Here is a 17,925-nt window from a genome sequence, read left to right as displayed (position 1 = left end):
AACAGTGTCTCTGCTCCTCTGGGTGAATTCTATGCATAGCAGGAAGCATTTGGAGAGGAGGGTGGATATCTCCTGCTAGTGACACCTCCTTCCCGGATAGCTGTACCTAAAGGTGAGGTCTAGCATGCCATTCCTCACGCTGACCAAGCAGCTGGGCCTCTTGGTTGCGGGGAACCGAATTAAACACCTAACCACTGAGGGTTTAGTGTGAGAGATTATTTCACGCTGGAGCGAAGGGGTCTGCCTTGATGCAGAACTCCACCCCACTCACCCCCGGACCTCAAAGGACAACGCACTGGAGTGGTGACACTCCAAAAGCATTACGTCATCAGAGTCACACACGGACTGATCAGACCCCGAGCCCAGAACACTTTTTATTAGCGGCTTCTGAAAGCTGCAGGCAGGCCCACAGGTACCTGAGGATACCCTAAGTCTTCCTCCTAGGCACCGCTGTTTCTCCTGGAGAGTTCTCTCCCAGTGAGTTCTCAGCTGTACAAAGATTGGGACCATGGATGGCCTAATCCAGAGCCCACAGGAATGAACAGAAAGGCTTCAGGGGACTCAATCAGTCCCTCAGCCAGTGGCCATGGTGCTAAAGGGGTTGGCAGGAAGGGTATGTTAATGCAGCAGCGATGCTGCCTCCTCTCTGAGCTCCCTGAAGCTGTTCTGGAGAAGCTGTTCCAATAATGCAGTTGCTGGAGCAGGGGGCTGGATGCTGGCTCTGAACCCCAGGCCACAGAATCACACTCCTACTGGCTCTCTCTGTCCTTCATTATCCCCAAGGAGTAACTGAGCAAGTCCCATGGCGGAAGAAGCCACAGCTCATTGTCAAGCACCCTCCCGAGAGGTGGCTCGGCTCTGCCAGTCCCTCCTCCCCATAGCGGGCGGGGGGGACTTGGCCTGGGGGTCCCACAGTACCCCAACCCCTAGGCTGAATAACAGGGGAGCGCTTGCAAATCGGGCATAGGCCATGAAAGGGTTGGCTGCTGAGCACCCCAAGCAGAAGGCGGCGCCCCCTGCAGCTCGGATTCAGGTGACTGTCTCCGAGAGAGGGGCAGGATTTAGCGCACACACACACACCCCCAGGTGTGGCAGCTCCCATTGGCACGCTGGCTTGTGTGAAGCCCATTCGAAGGCACCCAGCTCCCCACCCGTGGCAGAGGGAGCCTCAGCACCTGACTCAGGCCTTGGGAATCCCAGGGATTTCCTAGGTGCCTAAAGATCTGTGTGGTCACACCAAAGTACCTGTGTGAATCTAGCCTCATGTCCACAGCACAGTAAGGTAGACTGGGATCACGAGACGGGGGGGAGGGAGAAATCAAGAACTGAAATGGGGGGGGGGGGGAGAACACACATGGTGGGAGCAGGGGTGCCAAAATGGGTGGGAGGGGGCTGTCCTGAATCCCAGCTGCAGAAGCCCCCAGCCCCGGCAGGAGCGGCCAAGGGAGGAAGCCCTGAACTCAGCACCCGGAGCCACACAGGAACCGTGGTGGGGGAGGGGCAGAAGCCCCAACCCCAGGCTGGCCCAGCTGGAGCCTAGAGCCCGGGCTGCCCCAAACCCCAGCTGGAGTGGCAGGAGGTGGAAGCCCTGAGAACGGAAGCCCCCAACCATGGCAGAAACCACTGGGGAAGGAAGCCCCAAGCTCTGCACCCGGAGTCACAGTAAGAGCCACAGGTGGCGGGGGGAGAGGGGCAGAAGTCTGGAGAGTACCACGTTCATTTCTGCACTGCCTCAGGAGGCAGGTCTGATCTCCCCACCAAGAGTGGCCGTGCAGGGGAAAGACAATTCCTGCCCCTCCCCAGCCCGGCTGGACTAGCAGCTAGGAGCCCCAGATTCCCAGCAGCACTGGGAGATCAGATTTCATAGGGAAGGGGTGATTTCATGGTCTGTGACACGTTTTTCACAACCATGAAATTGGTAGGACCCTACTAATAGCTATTGATGAACCTATCCTCCAGGAATTTATCTAGTTCTTTTTTTGAACCCTGTTAGTGTCTTGCCCTTCACAACATCTTCTGGCAAGGAGTTCCACAGGTTGACTGTGCAACATGTGAAGAAATACTTCCTTTTGTTTATTTTAAACCTGTTTGTTTTTAAACCTGCTGCCTATTAATTTCATTTGGTGACCCTAGTTCTTGTGTTATGATAAAGGAGTAAATAACACTTCCTTATTCACCTTCTCCATACCAGTCATGATTTTATAGACCTCTATCATATCGCTTCTTTTCCAAGCTGAAAAGTCCCAGTCTTATTGATCTCTCCTCATACAGAAGCCGTTCCATACCCCTAATAATTTTTGTTGCTCTTTTCTGAACCTTTTCCAATTCCAAGATATCTTTTTTGATATGGGGCAACCACAACTGCACACAGTATTCAAGATATGGGCATACTATGGATTTATATAGAGGCAATATGATATTTTCTGTCTTATTATCTATCCCTTTCTGTTTGCTTTTTTGACTGCCACTGCACAATGAGTGGATGTTTTCAGAGAAAACACAATGGCTCCAAGATCTCTTTCTTGCATGGTAACAGTCAATTTAGACCCCATCATTATATATGTATAGTGGGGATTATGTTTTCCAATGTGCATTACTTTGCATTTATCAACATTGAATTTCATCTGCCATTTTGTTACCCAGTTTTGTGAGACACCTTATAGATCTTTGCAGTCTGCCTGGGATTTAACTATCTTGAGTAGTTTTGTATCATCTGCAATTTTTTCCAGGAATATTAGGCTGCCACAACTCAGACAGGCCCTCACTGCTGTTCAAGTCATCTGTGGCTGCTCCAGTCCCCTGGCAGCTCAGTATTGGAGGGTGCTATCTTCGTGCCTTCCTCTACCACAGCCTCTGGCCCCAAACATACAAATGCAAACACATAGCTGGATTTCAGCAGGATGCATTTTCAAACAGATTTGCCTGTATTACCTGCCGACAGCTGGGAATCGAGAGCCTCATGGACACGCAGCTACATACACACACACACACACACACGGTTTCAATGGGTACTTCTAAGAGCCTATAAGCTAACTGTGTCCCTGAATAGGAGCACAGATACCAACTAGCAGGCCTCAGTGCATGGTTTGCGGCTTGACACATGAAAGGGAACAGCCAACAGAACTGGGAGCCCAACCTCGCAGTTGCACCGGTACTTGCAAGTGTCCATGCTAATGATGTATTTCCCAGTACTCTGCTGGCAAAGCTTTATTCCCCATTCCTACCCATCAGTTTACTTGCAGGAGCATGGTGAATTTTGAAATAATTTTGAAAAATGACTCTGTTTCATTTCCTTTGTGTTACATTGAGCAAGACACAATCCCCAGAACCCACAAGCTACTGTGACAAAGCCAGGGATGACAAAATAAGTAGACAACACATTTTTAAGGGCATGACAGTACAGAACCTTATAAAGCCCAAATCCTGAAAACATTTACAGATGGGGTCATCTTTATCCACCTGAGTAGTCCCATTGCCTTCACCAGAATTGTTCACACGCTTAGAGTGTCTTGTGAGAGGACTTAAATCATTCTGGTAAACAATGTAAATAAATACAACTTAGACATGTGAGAGTCACTGTCAAATACAGATCCAGAAAACAACTTACTCTTAGGAGATGAACATTTGTCCCAGGGCAGAGGATCTATGCACCATGTTCCTGGAAATCTTGTAATAGCCCATGCACTGGGGCGGGGGAGGAGGGGAGAGAGATTTCATCGAGGGAGATGAAACCTCAGACTATATCTGGGTGCTCGTGAGAACCCCCGTTTTTGAGACTCCAAATCTTAGAATCAGTTGGAAAATGTCCCATAGATTTTTTTTTAAACAGGCCTTACATTGAGGCTCATCAATCTTTCAACACCTAAATTAGGCACCTGACATGCAGGTCTGTCTACACCTAGGTCAGCCTGTGAGTAGCAGGCACTACACATGTGCCTACATGCTGTGATGGGAGCTTGGCTTGTTTAGCTAACTAAAAGAAGGTTGAGGGGAGATATGATTGCTCTCTATAAATATATCAGAGGGATAAATATAGGAGAGGGAGAGGAATTATTTCAGCTCAGCACCAATGTGGACACAAGAACAAATGGGTATAAACTGGCCACCAGGAAGTTTAGACTTGAAATCAGACGAAGGTTTTTTAACCATCAGAGGAGTGAAGTTTGGAATAACCTTCCAAGGGAAGGCCAGTGGGGGCAAAAGATCTATCTGGTTTTAAGATTCTACTCGATAAGTTTATGGAGGAGATGGTATGATGGGATAATGGGATTTTGGTAAGTATTGAATCTTAAATATTCAGGGTAAATAGGACAAATCCCCTGAGATGGGATATTAGATGGATGGGATCGATTTACTATAGAAAATTCTTTCCTGGGTATCTGGCTGGTGAATCTTGCCATGTGCTCAGGGTTGGCTGATTGCCATGTTTGGGGTCGGGAGGGAGTTTTCCTCCAGGGCAGATTGAGAGGCCTGGAGGTTTTTTTGCCTTCCTCTGTAGCATGGGGCATGGTTGACTGGAGGGAGGCTTCTCTGCTCCTTGAAGTTTTGAACCATGATTGAGGACTTCAATAGCTCAGACATGGGTGAGGTTTTTCATAGGAGTGGTGGGTGACATTCTGTGGCCTGCGCTGTACAGGAGGTCGGGACTAGATGATCAGAGTGGTCCCTTCTGACCTTAGTATCTATGAATCTATGAAAGGCAGTTTGCATCTATGGTGGCACAGCTATCACGCTGCAGGGAAAGGTTCTGGTAGGGAGGAGCCAGCAGGGGAAAAGCTCCAGCAGCTCCTTTCCCCACTGCTGGAGCCTTTCACTGCAGTGGGACATCACACTGCTAAAATATTAGAGTAGTATGCTGGAGGCACATCTTGGGCATGGTAGGGCACTCTGCTCTACTCACCTGAGCGAGGTCTCACCGCATTACAACTGCTATTTACACCCACACTAGGCTGGGCATGTGGTGTCTGTACTCTACAAACCACTGGAAGTGCAAACCTAGCCTCAGAAGTGCTGAGCCACCCGAGCTCTCATTCACTTCAGTGGGAGCTGCTGGAGGTTCTGGACTATGCAGGGATGGCGCAACCCAGAGAACATGCTAAAGAGAACCCAATAGCATAGCAGCAATGGAAGCATCAGGTGGCATAGTCTTCTATGGCAGTGTGGTTCTGATGTCACAGGAAGAGACCTCCTAGCATCAGGAAATCTTCTATGCATAGGTATAAAATAGGCATTGGGCAGAGACCAACAAGAGTGACTCATTTTTCCTCTTAGAGACACTATTTAAAAACTTGCATAATCACAGGTTTCAGAGTAGCAGCTGTTAGTCTGTATTCGCAAAAAGAAAAGGAGTACTTGTGGCACCTTAGAGACTAACAAATTTATTAGAGCATAAGCTTTCGTGAGCTACATTAAATGCATCCGATGAAGTGAGCTGTAGCTCACGAAGGCTTATGCTCTAATAAATTTGTTAGTCTCTAAGGTGCCACAAGTACTCCTTTTCTTTTTATTTAAAACTTCTCAAGCAGGAGGCAGTTTGGCATGTGTATTGTAAGGCTGTTTCTTCTCTTTGGCCCCTTTAGTTTCCTTTCAATCCTTCTCTTCCCAGGGAGGCTAGTCAGTGTTGCTGATTGGCAGCCCCTTGTGATATTCCCCCAGGTACCGTCCAGTTAGTCTGCAAGGTTTCCTGATAGCCTCCGGTGGTTATTAAAATTAGGTAATTACAAACCAACGCATTGTTAGGATTCTACTCACCAACTAAACTCCACACAGGGTCAGTTTCCCAACATAGGCGGTGACTATGCAGAATCAGTAGTGGTCCCCAGGCACCCAAAGGATGGTTTACCAGAAGGTTCCTAGTCCAGACACGAGCAAACAAGTCCATTGTATGGGCCAACTTGTGCTCAACCGTTACTAGCTAGTGTAGAAGCAGGAGGGAATCCCCATGACTGGCAAGGCTTGGAACGGGATGCATGGTATGCTGTCTTTACTCAGCTGGGTTCCACTCTGGCTTCGTTCACAACTGAAATGAGTCCAGTGGTCTCAGCTCAACCAACCAACCTGGCACACTCGACAACTTCTGCTCAGGGGGTGTCTTGAGATCGGCACTGCAGGTCAGGAGTGAGCCACGTGAAGATGCTGGATCGGAACCACAGGGCACTCCTGGAGGTGTAAATTGAGGTGCCGTGGTAGAGCTGGGACAGAACTAAGGATGCAAATAACTGGGTGTATTGCAGCTCAGGATTCAAGCGTATTGGCTGAGCTATTTGAGGGAAGCTTATGCAGCATCCAGCCCTACGTAGAGCTGCCAGGCTGTCATCTTCCCAAACATCAGGGTGCACCAGAGATATTTGAAGGAGAAAAATTAAAAAATGGCATGTAAGCCGGCTCCTATTTTAATTGCCTTCTCCATGCATGGGAGGGGACTTGGATTCCAAGGGGATTACATGAAAAGGAGGAGTCCAAACTGACAGACACAAGAGTTAAGAAAGAATGGGAGGTGGGGGAGGGAAGGGAACATAAGAAAGGGGAAGATCAGTTACGAACAAGATGAGTGAGATGGAAACAAGAAAAGCTGGTACAAAGAAAAGAGAAAAACCAACAACTGAGTGAACGAAATGAGAAAGGGAACCATCAAGCATCTTGATGTATAATTAAAAACCATTCTGGTTCCCCTGCTGAGTGGAGCCGGTCCTGTCTATGTCTGCACTTCTAAAATAGCGATGCTTGGGCAGTTGGAGCATACATCAAGCCTACCAATGCCTGCAGAGCCAGACAGCCCACAGGAGAGCTCTGCCCCAGGAGCATCTTCTGGGACAAGATCTCGCTGGAAAGAAGGAGACAGTGGCTGGGTAGGTGGGCCGATTGTAGGAGGTGGGAGCTTCTGGGACTGCAAAGCAATATTCAGCTGACTCCCTTGTCCTTGGGGTGGGGCATGTGGCCAGGGTATGAACACAGTGCACCGGGCCCCTCTTGGCTTCCCACCCATTTCACATAGCTCCGCCAGCTCCCAGCAACGCCTGCAGCCGGTCTTGGGGCAAAAGCCTCATGACCGGTTTGTTGTTCAGCACTGACTTTTTTAAGGTTTCACATGCAATCCTAGTGGCAGGGGAACACATGCGGAGCGCATGGGTGGTGGAACAATTTTGATAATGGGGGTGCTAAGAACCACTGAACCAAACTGTAAACCCTGGATATAATGGAAACCACTTCAAGCCAGGGGGTGCTGCAGCACCCCACGCACCCTTAGTTCCAGCACCTATGGCAGAGCAGCACCCTGACAGATGCCTGCCAACTACCAGCGAAGCGTTCGAGTAAGCCAGAGAGGTCAGGAAGAACAAATAGAACCACCGTGCTCAGCTCCTGACCAGCAACACTGGTGTACTGGCTCGAACACTCAGAGCTCTACAGCTCCCCTGAAACAGCACAACAGGGGCTGGCTCCTCCGCAGAACTGGTGACCCCAGAAGGGCCGAAGTTTGGGTGGAATTCAGAGAATCACTCCGAAGTTTAAATGTTTTTCTGCAGCTTATCTGAACCTTTGGCGCCCCTTCCCCCCCAGCCATGTGACTTCTCTTCCCTCCCCATGCAACTCCCACCTTCCAAACAGTTTAGACTTCCGAACACCTAAACTCCTGGGCCAGGAAGACAACCACTGGTATGAAATGGCAGGGACAAGAGATACAGGGGAAAGAGTAGTGCCAAGGACAATTTTTCCATCCCAAGAGTCACTTCCAACGAACAACCAAGGAATAAATGTCCTCAAGAGAAGATCAAGGAGTCCAACCACGTAACTGCAGATGCATGAGCTCTGGTGGAAATAGGAAATGACTGTGAAAAGCTCCTGGATTGACAAAAGCCATGTCAGAACTTCTTCCAGCACAGATACCTAGTGAGGATAACCATCAACTGAACCAAGGGACACCACATAAATCCACAGATAGTGAAAGGGCAGTTAAACTGCATGGTAATTTGAAAACTTCATTCATTAGATTCATTTGTAGGGAGATGCTAGGAGTGTGCTGTGTAATTACACACAAAAGGTACACTTTAAAAAAGCATATTATTATGGCTGCACAACAACTATTTCTTGTATCATACTTTTCATCCGTGGATCTCAAAGCACTGCAAAATCTTTAGTGTCTTTATTCTCATAATATCCCAGGAAGGTAGGGAAGCATTAACAACCATGCTTTGTGGGACAGCAAATTGAGAGGCTAAGCAGCATATCCAAAGGTCACACAGGAAGTTCATGGCAGAGGAGGGAATTAAACCTGAGTCTTCACATCCTAAGCCAGAGCCCCAGTCTTTTGTCACATGATCACCAGCACTTTTTCCATGGAATCCCTGCCTCATTCAGTGCGTAGGCTGGACTGTGATCACTGAACAAGCACCTACTCAATAGTTTGTTGTCTTGTTGGTATTCAATGTGTGGCCCCGATTTTATTTGTTGCCCACTATGCAAACCCTGTTCTGCAAACAAAATGATTAATTTCTTCCTGGGCTTTCCTATGATGCTATCATGAGAGTACCTGACGGCTTCACAGACATTAATCATAGAATCATAGAATATCAGGGTTGGAAGGGACCTCAGGAGGTCATCTAATCCAACCCCCTGCTCAAAGCAGGACCAATCCCCAACTAAATCATCCCAGCCAGGGCTTTGTCAAGCCTGACCTTAAACACTTCTAAGGAAGGAGATCCCACCATCTCCCTAGGTAATGCATTCCAGTGTTTCACCATCCTCCTAGTGAAAAAGTTTTTCCTAATATCCAGCCTAAACCTTCCCCACTGCAACTTGAGACCATTACTCCTTGTTCTGTCATCTGCTACCACTGAGAACAGTCTAGATCCATCTTCTTTGGAACCCCCTCTCAGGTAGTTGAAAGCAGCTATCAAATCCCCCCTCATTCTTCTCTTCCGCAGACTAAACAATCCCAGTTCCCTCAGCTTCCCCTCATAAGTCATGTGTTCCAGTCCCCTAATCATATTTGTTGCCCTCCGCTGGACATTTTCCAATTTTTCCACATCCTTCTTGTAGTGTGGGGCCCAAAACTGGACACAGTACTCCAGATGAAGCTTCACCAATGTCGAATAGAGGGGAACAATCACATCCCTCGATCTGCTGGCAATATCCCTACTTATACAGTCCAGAATGCCATTGTCCTTCTTGGCAACAAGGGCACACTGTTGACTCATATCCAGCTTCTCGTCCACTCTAACCCCTAAGTCCTTTTCTGAAGAACTGCTGCCTAGCCATTCGGTCCCTAGTCTGTAGCGGTGCATGGGATTCTTCTGTCCTAAGTGCAGGAGCTGCACTTGTCCTTGTTGAACCTCATCAGATTTCTTTTCGCCCAATCCTCTAATTTGTCTAGGACCCTCTGTATCCTATCCCTACCCTCCAGCGTATCTACCTCTCCTCCCAGTTTAGTGTCATCTGCAAACTTGCTGAGGGTGCAATCCACACCATCCTCCAGATCATTTATGAAGATATTGAACAAAACTGGCCCGAGGACCGACCCTTTTTTTTCCCCCAACACCCCTGTGAGAAGATGGCGTACCGCCGTCCCCATTATACAGGTGGGGCACTGAGGCCCATGAGATTAAGGCCAAAAGTATCCACTAACTTTGGGTGTCCAATCTGTGATGCCTTGGACCTGGTTTTTCAAAGTACTCAGCTTTCTATAGCACTTTCTATTTGCACAGCACAGCTCCCATTGACTTTAGTTGCAGCTGTGAGTGCTCAGCACTTTTGCAAAGCTGGTCCCAGGTCTCACATCAGGCCCCCAGAAAATGAGGAACACACAATTGGTGAGCTCTTGTGAAAATTCTTGGCTAAGTGATGTGCCCAGCATAACATAGGAAATCTGTGTCAGAGAGGGGGAGGACCCAGTTTTCCAGGGCAACATTCAATTGCCATCACCATGGCACCCTCCTTTCTCTTCCTGCAGTCTGTCTGCCTCATTCACGATGTGCCTTCCCCCAGGGCGGTAACAGTCAGCACTCATGGCTTGGAACACCAGGCCTTCGGTAGGGCCCCAAGATGTCTTGCTGCACTGAAATACTCGCACGTGCCCTGCGGGAGGTTTCTGCCTCTGGCCCTCTGGAACCTGTTATCGGCCCCCCACCCATATGCCTCTCCAACATGTCACTGAATGACATCAGATGGTCTGTATATGCTGAGGCTTCAGACGAGCCACTTCCTTGACCTCATGTCCCACCCCAACATCATAGGTGGCAACAGGTCCAACCACTTGAAGAGCAAGAGACCTTGGTGGGCCAGTCTGTGCCCTACCATGGTTCCACAGCCCACCAGAGATATTAGTGGGTAGCTCCTCCATAGAGCCATAAGCATGGGTGTGTACCTGGCACCGGTCATGAACTGCCTGACACCTGTTCTTTCTGCAGTGAGAAAAAGACCCTGGTGCATATCTATGTGGAGCATATCAGGCTGCAGCCACTCTTCCGGATCCTCTAGAACCTCGTACTGAAGTTCTGGATGCATTTTTCCCCGCACCTCCTGATTCATGCACACCCCATCTACGGCCCCATGAAGTCATAGGACCTCCTTGTCAACCTCCTCCTGATGCTGTACAAGATGGCTGTCCATCATATCAGGAAGCTGGATGTGGGGGGTTTCTCTGTGACCGTGGGGCCTATTTCCGATCCTTCATCCAATCACGCCTCTGGGCAGAATTCCTCTGGGCAGTGTCCACTGACTCCTCAGATGCCTTTGAGGAGCAGTGGGCACTATCGGAGGTTCTCTGTTCCATGTCCCCCTCTGGATCCCTGAGTTTTTAAGCCAGAGTCTTTCAGTGCTACACATGCAATGGGCCTGATTCTGATTTCCAGTGTAATGCCATTGACATCCATGGAGTTACTCCTGATCCCCAGGCATATAAATGGATTCAAAATCAGGCCCACCTGGTTTCCAATTCCTCCGGTGGCGGCATGTACAGCTGACCTGAAAACTGGATGGGAATATTACTCGAAATAAGAATCAGTGGGAGGAAATGAAGTGTGAAGCTAATCTTGTTGCTAGTTTAACAACCAGTTGAGCGACATGTTTACTGGGATGGGCTGTAAGACACAAGGGGTTGGTACAGCACCACAGATAGAATCAGCCTTAGAGCCTCTGAGCAAAAGTGCCAGGATCTCACTTTAATGCAGAGATGTCCATGGATGCACATCCTCTCCTGAGTGGACAGAGAGGACACTTGCTGAGGACCTGGCACTCTGTCCTGTGAACACAGGGCACTTGGTAGCCAGCATGCTAGATCGATGGGGAAAAGGCAGTGACTTCTTTTGCAGGAGACACCCGAGGTCACTTGCAACCATCATTGCCCCTCCTCCATACTTATTTCAAATGCTTCTGAGAGCTGACGATAAGCTGTATGACCTGTTACAACTGAGCTCATACAGCCTTTGATCAATAGCACTTCAGTCAGACTACAGTCACTGCCTGGGGGCATCTCCTTGCTCTGGCTCTGCTGGGATGCACTGCATCCGATGAAGTGAGCTGTAGCTCATGAAAACTTATGCTCAAATAAATTTGTTAGTCTCTAAGGTGCCACAAGTCCTCCTTTTCTTTTTGCGAATACAGACTGACACGGCTGCTACTCTGAAAACTGGATAGAAAGTTTCATGTGAAAACAGAAAGGGGCATTTTAATCATTCCTGTTTCCCAAAGCAGCCCTTGGAAGACCCTCCAGTCAACAATCAGACTCCCGATCCACTCATGAGCCTTATACAGAGGAAATGGGATCAAGGGTGTGACTTGCATGCAATAAGGAAGGATTGATTCAACTGCCTCTCAAGGCTCTCCCTGGCTCACATTCTAAATGTGCTGGTTAATGTGCAGATGGGAGACTTATCCTGAGAGAGGAATAACAGTGATTTGTCAGACAAGGGGGGGTGTGCACGTGCGCGTGCGCAAAAAAAAAATCACTCATGCAAGACCCTGCAGCTGCAGGTCTTAGATTCGGTAGTCCCTGACCCTCCAACCCTTGCAAAGGCTTTTGGTTAGAGGGGACATAGAAAAGACAATAGCCAGCCCAGGCTCTGTACATTACATCACGCAGTAGGTTTCTCTAACGAACTGTTCCTGTTTGAAAATCTGGGGCAAATGTGGATCTGAACAATAGAAATACTGCCACAGTTGTAAAGGAACCATTTCAAAACAGAAATAATGGTGGCAAAGTTAAGCTTTGAAAGTGTTCATTCCAGATTTTATACCATTTTTCTGTAAAAAAACCAAACCAACTAACCAAACCACCCCCTCTATATGAGGTGATAAATATACTTCTCCCCTTAGAGACATATTTTATTGGAAGATGGTTACTATCTCTGATTGTCAATCAATACATTTGCAAGAGCACTTAAATCACTTTTTCCCCCTGACTTTTCTTATGATGCAGCACTGGAGGAATCGTTAATGTCATAGAAATGGTAAAAGGCAAAGGTGCTCAGATACCCTGGTGAAGGGCAACTAAATAGAGACATAGCAATTTAAAAAGCAACACTTTTGATATACAGACTACCTAGCTCAATGCAGCCAGATGTGTGGGTGAAAGCTTCTCTGGTGACCCCCTCTATACAGATCAGAAGCACCTTTCAAGGTAACACTCCTCAACCTCAAATCACAGGCTGCCTTTGTCTAATAATTGGTCAGCAGTGACTGTAGCTTAATGAGTTTGTCCCCCATTCTCTGAAATTCCACACTGTGAACAGAGGAAAAGATGAAATACCATTGAAAAGTGGACTGATTTCAATTACAGCTGTGCTTTTGACAGCAACTATCAGGCTGTGGTTTGCTAGCCAGCAAGTAAATGACAGATTCAGAATTTGGGGTCTGTCATTAGAGGAAGAATAATGGAGGCTGCAAATGGAACGTAAGGGGTTCTCAATGGAAAGGTCTGAGTAAAGTTCATGGTTTCTGTACATAAAGGAAGGGTATTCAGCTGTCTCCTTTCCCTATTCACTGACAAAGGTCTCAGGCACTGGGAGCACAGCTGCTAATTTGGAGGGAGCGTCTTCATTTGCTGCTTTGCTGATTGATGGTGGCGAATCCATAACTTCAGAGACCCCAGTGGGTTTTTCAGAAGTGCTCACTGTGGACTCCGTTCCCACTCAAGTCCCTGGAGAAACTCCGACTGGTTTCAGTGGGAGCTTAGGCCAGTGCTGAAAATCCCACCCTATGGGTTTTCAGAGCTAGATAGCTGAACAAGTCAGCCCTTTAGAGGGATCCCTTCACTGCCCCCATGGCTACCCACACACCCCAGAGGAAGGCAAGTAAGTTGCTACAGGCCTATGAACAATAGCTGCTAACAGCCCTGTGAAGGATGTTAATAAAGTGACAAAGGTGGGAAAGAGTCTTTTGTTCTTGCTTATCTAGCCCCCGCAGGGCGGGCCAAGTATGGAGAAGCTCAGGGCAGGGAGGAAAAAGGATGAGAAAATTGATCATCAGCCAGGAGTTCTTGTTTTGGTTCTGCATGTGTGTATGAAGCCCGGGTCATTTGGTCTCTCCTCCACGCGACACAACATTCATCCAAGACAGTCAAAAATATCATTAAAAATGCATAGCTCTGGATGATCTTCACACCATTCCTGAGTTCCTGGGGCAGTCCAGCCCCCCTTCCCAAATCCATATTGCTACTTCTTGCACTTTTCCATCATGAGACGCCCTCCAGTCACGACAAGATTGTTCTGTTCCCCTCCCCCTTACTGCACATATGGCAAATATTGTTCTCTAGACATTGCAGCATCTTCTTTGTCAGAATCAGAAACTCCTGCACACCTGGGAGCCCTGCATGCATGCGCCCATTGAAGGAGGGGGCAAATTGGGGAAGGGGAGCTGCTCTGGGACGCTGTCCATCAATGAGAAAGAAATGACAGGAAACAGCAAAGCCATGAATAAAGAAGGCATTGCAGGATGGGCAGCGTGTAGCATCCTGCAACCTTTTGTTCCATCATCCAGGTTTGGGAAAGTCAAGTTCAGCCCTAAAGAGAGGGCAACTGAACATGCTGCTCGCTGCCAAGGGATCTGGATTAAAGAGCATCTTGAAGCAGAATCCTGCTGGGAACTCCATCTAATCCACTCTGTCATCAATGCCAGACATTTACCTTTATCCTCATCCCACCTCCGCCCTTTCAGAAAGTCTGAGGAACAGGCACGTTCTGCACAGCATAATTAAACCATGAGCTGCAGTCATGCAATGTGGGTCTCATACAGCACCAGCTCCCTCTTCCCCAGTGCTGCAAACCAAAACCATTAAGGACGTTATAGGATAATCACTCTGCCCCAGAACCCCTCCAGGTTTCCATATGAGCTCTCCTTATATTGTGCAACAAATGCCTTTCATTCAACAGCCAGGTGGCACATCGGACGCAGGGAGCCAGACAAAGTTTGGTTACAGAAGAGCCACTGTTAGGGTCACGGATGGTAGAATCCCTGGCAGGAGGCTGTGAGCTGGGGGGATATTAATAGATAATTTTATGGCCAGGTCTTGCTGACTTGTTACCCCCCCCCAAAGGGTTTTTAATATCAATATAGGTGTGGCGGGGAAGGGAGGCCGCAGCTCAGGCACTTGGCAAGCATCAGGGTGTGTCTCCTTCTCCTCTCCTCTTTATTTTCACATCCAGCTTCTACAAAGCTCAGCAGGGCTTCTTTACACCAGACTGCCCAGTACAATCCCCCCCCCCCGTATGTGTAAGACATGCCAGCTGCTTGAGAGACAATCCAATAGCCACCAGCGTGCCCCCCAACCCAACCCACCCACCTCAGGAAAGGGGCAGCCCTGGAATTCTCTGCACCCCCAGGGCTGCGGACAGATGCCCGTCCCTGCTCCAGCAGACAGGAGCTCAGCTACAAAGCGGAATGCAAAATAACAACAAAGTTCTTGAGCAGGCCCCTTGGGCAGGACCCCGGGTGTATTAGCACTGGGTCATTGATCCTGCGGTTTCCGTTTGGCCTGAGCCCTCCCCTTGGAGCAGGGCTTGCAGCTTCATCCCCGGACGCCTCCCTATGCAGCACAGTCCCGCAGCCCGAGCCGCCCTCCCCAGGAGCCAGCCCACCAGCGCCATGTGCCAGGCGCCGCTCCCGGGTCACTTTCAGCCGCGCCCCTCGGCACAGCTGCCCCCCTCCCGCACCTGGCTCCCTGGGCCCGGCCGCAGGATCGGGGCCGCCCTCCGCAGCCGCAAAGGACACGGGGGGCGCAGGCTGCAGCACAGGCGGGGCCGGCTCCAAGGGGACCCCCCCCCGCCCCACGGGACCGAGCCCAAGACTCACCGCTCTGCTCCCCCAGAAAGACCAGCTTGAATTTCCGCAGGGGGTTCCCGAAGTCTCCCCCCGCAGACATGGTGCCGGGCATGGGGCAGGAGGGGGTCCCTGGGCGGGAGGAGGCTCCTTGCCTTCCCTGGGCTCGCTGGCCGGCGGAGGGAGCGGCCGGGCGGGGCCGGGACGCGCCGGAGTCGCTCCGAAGCGATGGGGATGCTGCGAGCACCGCGCTCTGCCCCCTGTATCTTCTCTCCCCCTCCCCGGCGCCTGCGCTCTGGCTCCCCGCTCCTGATGTCATGCGGGAGCGGCCAGCCAATGCGGTGCTGCAGGGAGCTTTGCCGGCTGCGTCTGGGCGGGCAGGGCTCCTTGGGCAGCAGCCCCCCGGCCTCAGCGGCCCTGCTAGAGCCAGCTCCGGCTGCAGGGGGCCAACCTGCAAAATGCTGCCTCACCTGAGAGAGGCTGGGAGGGAACAAAGTGACCTCGGGGCTGTGCAGCAGCAGCAGCACATAGTGGGGGGGAGAAGAAGTGGGCAAAATTACCTCCTCCCAGAGCCCCCAGGCCAACACCCCCTGCTCCACACCAGCATGCCCAGACCAGAGCCAGACTCCTTCCTTCCCCTCCTGCCTAGGGAAAATAAAGGCTAGGCACAAGCATCTCCTTACTGCCCGAAGGTGACCAATGCCGTACTGGTTTCAGAGTAGCAGCTGTGTTAAATGCTGCACTGTTTAACAGGAATAACAAACCCTACAAAGGAATCGCACCCTGCACTGCTAAAGTGCAACTTGGTGGTATGGTTAGCATTATAATAGGGCTCAGAGGCCCCCTGGTGCTAGGTGCTGGATACACCCATAACAGGTGATCTCTGCCCAGTTTACACATCAGGGCTCTGGGGCGACCATGTAGTATCATGGGCTAAATGGAGAAAAGAAGTATTCTCATTTTACAGATGGAGAGTCAGAGGTCAGAGAATAAGTGACTGTCCAAGATCACATAGCAAGTCCCTGGAAGAGCTCCTGTAGCCCATTGGAGATCAACCAGGTACCTCTGGGGTGGAATGCATCAGTTATTTAACTGCACTTGGGAACACCACCGCATGGTTCATGGGGTGTGTGCCTTATATGACTGAAATTTCAGAGTGAATTTGCATCGTGAGCTCTGGAGAGGCACTTTTTAAAAAACAAACATAAGGGAGTCTGCCTCAGCAGGGTGGAATGGAATAAGCTAGCTGTAATGTGGCCAGGTAGCACTGGTGATCTGGAAAAAGTGACAGAGCATCAAGACTGTCTCAGAAGGAAAAATGCCACTATCAAGTTAACGAGCATCACTAGTCTTTGGGGCTCCCATGCACCCAGTTACCAGGCTCAAACCTGCTTAACTTGTGATATGATCATAGGACCATAGGGAGGAGTACAATCAACAATAAAGATAATCTAGGCATGGCCCAATATCTAAACAAATACTTTGCCTCAGTCTTTAATAAGGCTAAAGAGGATCTTAGGGATAATGGTAGCATGACAAATGGGAATGAGGATATAGAGGTAGATATTACCATATCTGAGGTAGAAGTGAAACTCAAACAGCTTAATGGGACTAAATCGGGGGGCCCAGATAATCTTCATCCAAGAATATTAAAGGAATTGGCACCTGAAATTGCAAGCCCATTCGCAAGAATTTTTAATGAATCTGTAAACTCAGGAGTAGTACCGAATGATTGGAGAATTGCTAATATAGTTCCTATTTTTAAGAAAGGAAAAAAAAGTGATCCGGGTAACTACAGGCCAGTTAGTTTGACATCTGTAGTATGCAAGGTCCTGGAAAAAATTTTGAAGGAGAAATTAGTTAAGGGCATTGAAGTCAATGGTAAATGGGACAAAATACAACATGGTTTTACAAAAGGTAGATCGTGCCAAACCAACCTAATCTCCTTTTTTGAAAAGGTAACAGATTTTTTAGATAAAGGAAATGCAGTGGATCTAATTTACCTAGATTTCAGTAAGGCATTTGATACCGTGCCACATGGGGAATTATTAGTTAAATTGGAGAAGATGGGGATCAATAGAACATCAAAAGGTGGATAAGGAATTGGTTAAAGGGGAGACTGCAACGGATCCTACTGAAAGGCGAACTGTCAGGTTGGAGGGAGGTTACCAGTGGAGTTCCTCAGGGATCGGTTTTGGGACCAATCTTATTTAGTCTTTTTATTACTGACCTTGGCACAAAAATGTGCTAATAAAGTTTGCAGATGATACAAAGCTGGGAGGTATTGCCAATTCGGAGAAGGATCGGGATATTATACAGGGGATCTGGATGACCTTGTAAACTGGAGTAATAGTAATAGGATGAAATTTAATAGTGAGAAGTGTAAGGTTATGCATTTAGGGATTAATAACAAGAATTTTAGTTATAAGTTGGGGACGCATCAATTAGAAGTAACGGAAGAGGAGAAGGACCTTGGGGTATTAGTTGATCATAGGATGACTATGAGCTACCAATGATATGGCTGTGAAAAAAGCTAACGTGGTTTTGGGATGCATCAGGAGAGGCATTTCCAGTAGGGATAAGGAGGTTTAGTACCGTTATACAAGGCACTGGTGAGACCTCACCTAGAATAACTGTGTGCAGTTCTGGTCTCCCATGTTTAAAAAGGAGGAATCA

At 48.8% G+C, this 17,925-nt stretch overlaps 1 protein-coding gene across 1 annotated transcript in view; it reads right to left on the bottom strand.

The window, feature by feature from the left end:
- Positions 1–15,583, bottom strand: part of RAB6B (RAB6B, member RAS oncogene family) — a 117,123-nt gene extending 101,540 nt beyond the window's left edge. Inside the window, 3 exon segments of the mRNA XM_038417644.2 lie at positions 15,283–15,412; positions 15,414–15,490; positions 15,493–15,583. Coding sequence (XP_038273572.2) covers positions 15,283–15,412; positions 15,414–15,490; positions 15,493–15,568 — 283 coding nt within the window. The 5' untranslated portion in view covers positions 15,569–15,583.
- Positions 15,584–17,925: the final 2,342 nt, after the last annotated feature.

This window comes from Dermochelys coriacea, chromosome 9 (assembly GCF_009764565.3).
Source record: "Dermochelys coriacea isolate rDerCor1 chromosome 9, rDerCor1.pri.v4, whole genome shotgun sequence".
NCBI lineage: Eukaryota > Metazoa > Chordata > Testudines > Dermochelyidae > Dermochelys > Dermochelys coriacea.
The sequence above is the reverse complement of the archived record's forward strand: the minus strand, read 5'-3'. Positions and strand labels throughout refer to the sequence as shown.